Below are 9,976 nucleotides of genomic sequence, written 5' to 3'. Positions count from 1 at the left end.
TTATCCTTAGTGCTTTGTATGATCATATTTATTTTGCCATTATACTTTATGGATTGGCTATATAGTTAGGGATGATCAACAGAGATGATTTTTATGGACAAAATCTAGATAAACATGTTTGGATAATAACGGTTAACCGTTTATTTTTATTACCATACTTGGATAATGGTTAACAGTTGTTTTATTCTTAACCGTCTAGAAAATGGTTAAAAACCGTTAATCGAAAAACCTAACCGAAAATAGTGGTTAACCATTGACACGGTTAACCGATATTACTGGACCGGTTTTGGTTTTAATAGATGAAAAACCGATAGGTACGGTTTGGTTAATAAAATCACCTAATGGACCGGTTAACCGAACCGTACCCACCCCTAGTTTGAACTACAGCATAAGTCATACCATTCACAAATACTAATAGCTTCGTCTTCCCTTAGCAAAAGAGTTCTAATATTCCTACACGTGAAAGCACTGTAGGAATTCCAATAAAAATCACGTAGCACTACCAATACCAAAAAAACCTGCTGGGAGACACGACTAAATTATAACTTTAGTAATATGGTTATTGAAGGAGAGTCGATTTATCCTTTACATACAAAATAATATAATTTTAAACCTAATATTTATCAGACAGTGTAATTTCATACCTCACTAACGGAAGATAACCTCATTAATGGAAAATGAGTTTTTTTATTATTATTTTACATTAAAAGAAGATGTGTAATTTCAAATCCTATTAGATGGTTAGAACACGATAGTTTAAAAGGTAGCCAGAACATAAAATTACATCTAAAAAACTCATTTTTCATTAAAAAGGCTTAAAATTACACTATCTAATAAGCATTAGATTTAAAATTTCACTATTTTGTATGTATATGTGTAGACTAAATATGAGATTGATTACACCTATTGTCCCTAAATATCAGAAAGCAATACTAATACTACACATGTAAAGTTAAATGATTTTGATGTTTAGTAAAAAAAAATGATTTTAATGTTGAAAAATAAGTTTCATTATATTAGTGTTTCATTCCTAATACAGTTATACTTGAAAGACATGGATATAAATAACCCACCCGCTAAATATATGCTTCTCCAATTATCATACGGTTAAATTTATATCATGTCCTATAATAATATAATTGTTAATTGTTTCATTCTTTCCAAAAATTTGTACCGAAAGTTAAAGAATTAATTAAATTTAGATTTGTAAAAAAAAAAAATTTGAAAGAAGCCTTAGATATTTCTAAAATACTGGGAATTGTGTTTAAATGGATAATGTTAAGCGATTCTTTTTTAAATCGTATTTTCATGTTATTCGTCGCCCAAACAAACACAAATACATTTTTTCTTTTCTTTTTGGATTTAGGATTTTGAACAGTATGAATATGGATCTTTATTTTTTATTGCGTATGAATATGGATCTTAAAGATTCTTAAAAGGACTAAATATTCGAATACAAAGATCTAGAATTGAATTGAACCGTTAATTTTTTCTTTAGAGCCGAACTGAATTGTACCATTAGCTTAATTAGCTATAATTTTAACGATTTTTAAATTTCTAACATTACAAGTAAATATATTGAAGATTTTAAAACCGGACCGAATACCTAGAAAAAAAAATCTAAAACCAGGTTGAACCATTGGCTTTTTCATTAGGAACCAAACTGAATTGCAACGTTGACTTTATTTATTATCCAATTTATGAAACTGTAGCACACTAATGCTTTCTCCATTAGTCTTTCTAAACTATGGCAACTTGCACATCAATTTCCTATTTGATTATAACTTTATTTAAAGATAACAAATTCATATATAGATTAATGAATTTGTAAAATTTCAGACAAAGTGGTCACTTCTTTCTAGTGAAAAATAAATAAAAATAAAAATAAAAATACTCCTAACATGATTGTCCAATTCTGATTTTAGGCAAGGGTTACCTTCTAGAATAGAATCTTAAAATTTTATTCTCTTCTCATTAAAATAAGTAAATATAGAGAAAAAGTTTATTTCGGAATCTTTTTATTGTTCTAATAATAAATTACTCTTACAATTAAATCACAAAATTGATAGAGCAGAATCATACTCCATAATCACCAGATATTGATTCTGGTCTCTCTTCCTTGGCCTGAATGAATGCTGAAGCTGGAATTGAAAGAAAAGACTGATGACAACTTGCCATGGCAGATTCCTCCCTTCAAACTCCGCACAGTTATCTTCGAATCTCGACTGGATTCCAAATGCAGAAACCAATCCTCAGCAGTAGGAATATTTTCTAATTGTTCTTTGTTAATTTAATTCAAAAGGCTTTCTTCTCGTAAGAAAGCAGCCCGTGAACTCCACCTTCGACTTGCGCAGCACCAGTTCGAACCTTCAACCGAACAAACCCAAGAAAATACCATGTCATAACCGGAACAAACAAGTTAAATGAAGATAAAACTTAAACCCTTAGTTATCAAAGACGCGCCTCAGGCACAAAAGATTCTAGACATGTTGCCTGATGAGCTAAAAGGTGATACTCTGTTCAAGTGGCACTCCCCTGAGCGCGCACGCCTAGGCGCAATTTTATAAAGCAAATAATGTTTTTTCAGGTTCCAAGTTAAAAAGTGGTTGTTCTAATCTCAATCATTCCCTATCTATATCATCTATGGCTGAAATTAAATTAGGATAAAAAGATGTAAACAAAAGAGGAAATCAGAAGGCAGGCCATACCTCAAGCCTGAGAGTCTTTGATTTCAACAAATCATGAGCAGACTGTAGAGAGGAAGCTCCAAGATCCTGGAACCCTTGTTTGACCGCTTGCATTGTATAAGGTACAAACCTCAAAACAGAACCTTTATCAGCAACTGCTCCAACAACACCTTGTGCAATCTTTAGCTTAGCTGTATCTCCCAAGTATCTTTGATCACTCCCTTTAGTCATTGCTTCTAGAGATCCCATGCCACGGTACTTTTTAATCCGACAACCATCCTGGTATAGAAACTTGTTAGCACTCAATTGAAAGTCTAAAAGAACTAATCATTTGATAGTTTGTGAATATATTTCAGACCAAAGTGGCATATGACTGTTAGAAAACCATAGAACACATACATCATGACTCATAGTTTCAAACAATTTTGATGACTTTATTAGCACAATAATATCCAAAAAAGTATAATTGCAACAATGTTAAAACAATCATATTGCTAAAGACAATACATGAGCTTTTATGATCAATTCATGCAAAGTTCTCTGAACATTTGAACAATTTGACCATAAGAACATCCAAACAAGTTCCATGAAATATCTAAATTATCTAATACGTTCCCAACCAAACAATTTCAGTAACACCAATTTGAGAACATTATTAGAATATATCTAGCAACGGATTCTCATATAAGCCTCTTATCCAAGTAACACAGAAAACATTGGTTATGCATACACAGAAAACATTGGTTATGCATAGGATGATATCCATTCAATAGAACAGATCAAGATGCTAAACAAAAATACGAGGGTTCATAATTCGGTGCCATTTGACATGGCGCTTTAAATACCTTATACATATAAGTCCCAGGAGCTTCAACACTTCCTGCTAAAAAGCCTCCCATCATTACAGTAGATGCCCCCAATGTCAAAGCTTTTACAATTCGTCCAGAGTTTGAGATGCCACCATCTGCAATGACAGGAACACCACTTTGCGCAGCAACAGAAGAAACCTTGTAAACAGCAGTTGCCTGCAAAATTTAGAGACCACCAAAGAACTGAGTACTATTAAAAAAGAACAGAGCTAAAAAGTTTTACCTATTGTCATCTTGCAGATTAGATTGATGCTCTGTGAAAATAATTCCTAGTCTAGAAACAAGTTGAGCTTAAACCCTACTTCATGGGGTAATCATCTTTCATATTCTTGAAAAGATAACTTTGTCGCAATAAATGATTGAATATTTACTCTAGAAGGCATACTTTTCCCCTGTTAATAGCAGACTACCTAGTAACTACCCTTTTCACATCAGTAATAAATTGACAATGTTCAACGGCTTTCTGAGAAATCAAGGAAAAACAGTTCAATGTATCAGAAAGTTTCAAAATTTTCCAAGTATACAAGATACCCAACCTTATATCCAATAATAAGACATAATGGCAAAACTATTTTTTTTAAAAGAAGGAACTACCTGTCCTCGCCCAACTGCACAAACCTCCTGTGTGGTACAAATAGATCCAGATCCCATACCAACTCTCAATCCATCAACACCTGCATTAATCAGATTCTGTGCCTGATTCATTGTCACAACATTTCCACCAATCACATCCAATTCCGGATACGTTTTCTTTATATATTTGATCATTTCAATCTGATAACTAGAGTTTCCCTGCGAGCTATCTAACACCACCGCATTTATCCCTGCTTTGACTAAATGCTCCAACCTCTCCTTGTCAGAATCCCTAGTCCCAATAGCAGCCCCGACCATCCATCTCCCATCACTCCCCACTGTCCCCTTCCCAAACTTGGGATATCCCTTAACCCTCTCCACCTCTTCTTTGGTTATAAAATCCACAACCTCTCCCTGCTCCTTCTCCAGTAGCACAAAATTATTGTCTTCTTGTTTTAGATACGAATCAATCTCAGCCAATTCATAACTCCAAGGGACGCAGATTTTTGAATCAACAGGACGCATATAATCTGCTAACTTTGCTTCTTTATCACTTTGAGCCACCCAATCAGACTTGAATACATAGCCTACAACCTTAGACTTCGCAGTACCTGATTCAATTCAATCCTAATAAATCAACTATGAATTGAAGTAGGCAAACAAAACATACACACTGTAAAACCATAAACCAATAAGTTTCAAAATTGCAGTACCTGATTCAGTAACCAAAACACAAGGAACAGAATCATCCTCAAACTGATTCAATATACGAGAATCAGGAGACTTGAAAACCGGATTACATAAAATAGGAACACGACGGGACTTAACAGATCTGACCATATCAGCTTGTTCAGAAGGAATCATATTAGAATGAATAATCCCTATGCCACCCAAAGCAGCCATAGCAGCAGCCATGTAAGATTCAGTTACAGTATCCATCGGGGAAGAGACACACGGAATTGAAAGAGGAACATTCCGTGAAAGCTTAGTAGAAAGAGAGACAGCATCAGCTGGGAAGTCGATGTAGTGAGGAAGAAAGATAACATCGTCGTAGGTGTAGGAGTAGCCCTGATTAAAGAGCTTCTCCGCCGGGAAACCGTCTTCGAATTCTACAGTCATTGTTGGTCCGGTGAGAAAGTGGTGGTGGCGCCGCAATTAATTGGTTTAATGACGGTGGGGTTGGAGGGAACTAGGGTTTTACAGGGAAGAGAGTACAAATTAAAAATGTGGAGGGAAGTAAAAAAAGAGAGATTTTTGATAAGATAGTTGGTTGTTTGGTAACGGGAATATGCTGGCTGGTCCCGCGTGAGTTCCTATTCCATTTAAGTTCAATGTCCTAAAAGGTGTACTTTGAAGTTTGATTGTTTGAGATTTTGATAGGGATTGAATTTTGAACAGGTGGATAAGGCAAAACTCATTTAGAAATTGTTCTCTTAAAAAAAACAGATTTTTTCTTTATATAAAAGTGGAAAAAGAGGGTTGGTCTCTATCCTATAAATTGAAATCAATTGCATGATGATGTGTATCGTAGTGTATTTCTTTTTTTTTCTCATGTTTTACGTGTTTGGTTAGATATTTCTGGTTTGTTTTTAATAGTTAAAAATTAGATTTTTATAAAAACAAAAAATCTCTGATTTTTGGAAATTTTTCCAACAACAATAAACAAAAGTAAACCAAACTAACCTTTTATTTCATTAGTTCAGCATGAAAATAACAAGGAATAAACCTTATATAAGTATAAGCTAAAGCCTAATGCAAGATCTACGAATGAAATAAAATAAAAAGACGACAAATCGCATACTTCTCTTTATTCCTAATCCGCGTAAAAGCAATTACAAACTAATCGTCATCATTTAGTTTCTTCCGACCAATCGGATTTGAGTCCTTTCTATTGGCACAACTCATAGATCTTTGTATTACGCTTCCGCTCTTACTGAATCCGAAAAATGTAGATGAAAGAGTTATAGTTGACAAATGCAAATCAAACGGAAAAAAAAATTGATAAAAAGCAGAAAAACACTAAAAATGTGGGAATAGAAACATAGATGGGTGGAGGAAAAAGGAAGAACATCTTCATTCTCATTGCTCTAAGTAGATCTAGTTATTTATATTACCGATTAATAATCGGGGGCTTAAAAACCAAAGGAAAAAACACCTCCATAAGGCATCATACTCGACACACGCACCACTTAGGACGTCGACGCGTGTAGGTCATGCGTTGCTATATGGCACCACGTGATTGGGCCGCATGGAACTCACGAACCAATCTTGAACGTGGGCAGCGAGGTAGCACGTGTGGCTCACATGTCACCTTTCTAACTCCGATTCGTCCCTGAATTTATTCCATTTTAGAGTTTCTGGAGTCTCTAGTCACATTAATGAGGTCAAAAATTTCAAAACAACAAGCCGAATTTTAGATATAGACATCGCATGCTTTGTTTGGGACTGAAATAGTGCTTTAAAGCAGAAAAATAGACTCAATATCACATGCACACTGTATATTGTGATTTTCAATCTATTTTAACATAAAAACTATCTATAAAATGTACTCTAATCATATAAAAATTAACCCTAACATGTTGGCACACAAAATAAAAAAATTATTTTTAATTTTATATAATATGGTAAACTTAGAATAAAGTACAGAAAATAGTAAGTCACGCATCGTGTGATTTAGTTCACACACCGTGTAAGTTGCAAGATGTGCCAACAAGACATTACAAATGTCCCACACGACGTGTTGGGCTGCCATACTCCATGTGGAGGCGAAGAAAAGTCTCTGCCTATAAAAGATTTAATTCACACGATGTGTGAGACATTAAAATGGCAAGAAATGAGTATGTAAAAGAAGTTGCATGACGTGTGGCTTAATCCACACGTCATTTAGAATAAAAAATCAGCAACGAGACTTAAGCACAATTCGGGGATTTGGGACACTATAACACCGTAATGAACCAGTAATCGGACTAAGGACTAACCACTCAAGTTTGACACTTCATTTACACATGTGCAAAAAGGTCATTCACTACCCACCACCTACTAAGCCATGAAGTTAGGAAGATTGGGAGTGAAGTTAGTAGTAGTGGGGTGAAATGGCAAGTAGTGGGAGCAAAATTAGGAAAAGTGGGATGATTTCAAGTTAGTGGATAAAAGATGAGTGGTCAATATGTAACCATCTCAAATACTGTAAATAAGATTTCAAGCTTTCATCTCAAACCCCAACCAACAATCCCTAAAAACACTTATACATTGTCACATTCTTCTTATATTTCTAGCCTTGTTCTTCATAATTTCCAGCCATATTTTCAGTCCATAAACTCTTTTTAGCCTTAATTCAATTCTTAAACAACCCGTTTAAATTTTTTACGCTCAACTGTCAAATCCCAAATTCAAAAGTCAACAATTTCATAGATCAAAGCTCATTAAACTCATATATTGTCTATATTTTACACTTTCTTCCTAGTTACTTTGTGTCCCGTTTCCGACCATCTAAATTCCATTTCTGCTCTTGAATTTTATGCATACTCGCTCCTAACTTCCCGAACTTCAATTTAGCCTTTCGTTTTACCTGATTCCATATCCGAAATCCCATTTTACGAGCTAATCTTTGCACCTCAAATTCTTTTAGACAACCTGCCCAACTTTTTATACGTTATGCTGGTTGGTCGAAGTGGAAGAGTGCTACGGGTTTCCTTTATGACCCCGGCATGCCTAATAGATTGAAGGGAAAATTCTACCGGACGACAATTAGACCAACATTGTTATATGGTACGGAGTGTTGGGCAGTGAAACATTGCCACATCCATAAGATGTCGGTGGCGGAGATGTGTATGTTGAGATGGATGTGTGGTTATATGAGAAAGGATCGGGTGAGTAATGAAATAATTAGGACAAAAGTAGGGGTCACATCTATTGAGAATAAAATGAGAGAAAACCTACTAAGGTGGTTTGGCCATGTGAGACGTAGAGCGCTTGATGCGCCGGTTAGGAGAACTGAAGAGTGGCAAAGGGATGTAGTGGTGAGGGGTAGGGGAAGACCTAAGCAAACTTGGAGGAGGGTGATCGAGAGTGATATGAGTTTATTGGGAACTGGGAATTGAGGAAAATATGGTAGTGGATAGGAAGGAGTGGAGGGAGCGAATTTGTGTAGCTGACACAACTTGATTTCACGGTTATATATGATGGTTCATGTTAGCCGACCCCGAATCATTTCGGGACTAAGGCTTTGTTGTTGTTGTTGTTATTTCGGACCTCTTATGTCTCGTTTCTATCCTTGCCTTTTCACCAAGTTGTTCTAACACTCTAAACTTGATTTTAGGATTTTATTTTGCCTCATTTCGTGTTCGGAAACTCGTTTTACAAGCTATTCTTTGCACCCCAAATTGTTTTACACAATTTGTCCAACTTTTATACAATATGTCCACATGTTTTGTTTTTACATTTCTGATCCTTTAAAGTCTGTTTCTGTTCTCGATTCTTATACATGCTTGTTCCCAACATCTTAAACTTGACTTTAGCCTTTCGTTTTGCCTCACCCCGTACCTGAAAACTCGTGTGTACAAGCCATCCTAAGTCAGACTAAATTCTGCCGGATCTGCCCAGTTGTAATTACTCATCACATTGCCAATTCATTCAATAATGTTTGAGTCAGAAACATGTAGACAAAATCAGCCCTGCTTTGTGCCGATCGCTCAAAGTGCTAGTATATCCAAAATCGGCATCAATTCAACGCTTTGCGGAGATAGTAATTGTGATTCCGAGTTTGTCATTTGAATTTTCAATTTCATTTCCTTTATTGTGATTATTGTAATTCAATTCGTTTTCATGTTACATTCAATTCAATTGGTTTAGCTATATGTTGATCAATTGCATTCACATGAACCCTGATGACCACACGAATTTGGTCATTCACCGTTAGATCTAGGCTGATTAAATCTAAATCTTAGGATGTTTTAAATTACCACCTTAATATTTTAATCAGTCTAGATCTAACAATGAATGACCAAATTCAAGTGGTCATTAAGGTTCATGTGAATACAATTGATATATTGATATAGAACTATTTCAATTGTAATTATTTTAATTATTTGCCTTGAACACATGTATTCAAACCCATATTTATATCAATAAATGCAATTTTTTTACAAAATCTCGTATCCATTTCGCATCTTCATTTTTCTTTACTTACTCGTTCTTTATTTATCCGTAATAATTTAAAAATATTAATTATCTAGTAAAGTTTTATAACGGCGTTAGATATCCAAGAGAGATTTTTTCTATCCTTGCATCTCCCACCAACCGCTTCGATTAGATTTCAAATTTAAGCACACAAACTCCATAAACTTAACCAGATTTAATTGAGAACTAATTTCTCTGGCACGCTTGCACCCAAACCACACATCACAAAGTTGAAATTAGCAATATTCGCAAAATATCGCTAATAATATTAATCAATTTTTATATGAATATAATTATTGTTTCAACTATTACTTTTGAATTAATTAACTAGAACACAAGTTCTAAGGCCCTTGTACTAATGGAATTTTTTACTACCCAAATAATAAAACGGACTCAAATACGGATTTGAAGCTCACATTTTGAAGCTTTGATTAATCTTGAGTAGGTAGCGGAATAATCTTTTAGAACCACGAATTTGTATAGTCACGCTTTTCTTATACCAAAATTATTTGGGATGAAGAATGATTAATCCATGATCTAAGAACGATGTCTTGCTGAGTGAGGAGAATTAAGGAGAGGAGAGAGAGTGTTTTCTCTGATTTTAATTGATTTTTTTTATTATGCCCTAACCTAACCCTCTATTTATAAATTAAGCTTTCTTGTCCTTCA

The 9,976-nt window shown here is 34.7% G+C and overlaps 1 protein-coding gene across 1 annotated transcript; it reads right to left on the bottom strand.

The window, feature by feature from the left end:
* Nucleotides 1–1,947: 1,947 nt before the first annotated feature.
* On the bottom strand, nt 1,948–5,491 carry LOC136206046 (inosine-5'-monophosphate dehydrogenase 2-like). Its single transcript, XM_065996958.1, has 5 exons — nt 4,843–5,491; nt 4,151–4,740; nt 3,533–3,712; nt 2,709–2,966; nt 1,948–2,367 (listed from the first exon to the last, which is right to left on the bottom strand). The coding sequence occupies exons 1-5, from the start codon at nt 5,246–5,248 to the stop codon at nt 2,296–2,298; spliced, it is 1,506 nt and encodes a 501-aa protein (XP_065853030.1). The 5' UTR covers nt 5,249–5,491; the 3' UTR covers nt 1,948–2,295.
* Nucleotides 5,492–9,976: the final 4,485 nt, after the last annotated feature.

This window comes from Euphorbia lathyris, chromosome 9 (genome assembly GCF_963576675.1).
Source record: "Euphorbia lathyris chromosome 9, ddEupLath1.1, whole genome shotgun sequence".
NCBI classification, from domain to species: domain Eukaryota; kingdom Viridiplantae; phylum Streptophyta; class Magnoliopsida; order Malpighiales; family Euphorbiaceae; genus Euphorbia; species Euphorbia lathyris.
The sequence above is the reverse complement of the archived record's forward strand: the minus strand, read 5'-3'. Positions and strand labels throughout refer to the sequence as shown.

Excerpts from the sequence above, each read along its gene's own strand:
- LOC136206046 (XM_065996958.1), bottom strand. The coding sequence starts at position 5,248 with ATGACTGTAGAATTCGAAGACGGTTTCCCGGCGGAGAAGCTCTTTAAT. Across the intron at positions 4,741-4,842 it reads TGTTTTGGTTACTGAATCAG|GTACTGCGAAGTCTAAGGTT; the intron begins GTACTGCAATTT and ends GAATTGAATCAG. Across the intron at positions 2,967-3,532 it reads CTGGGACTTATATGTATAAG|GATGGTTGTCGGATTAAAAA; the intron begins GTATTTAAAGCG and ends TTTCTATACCAG.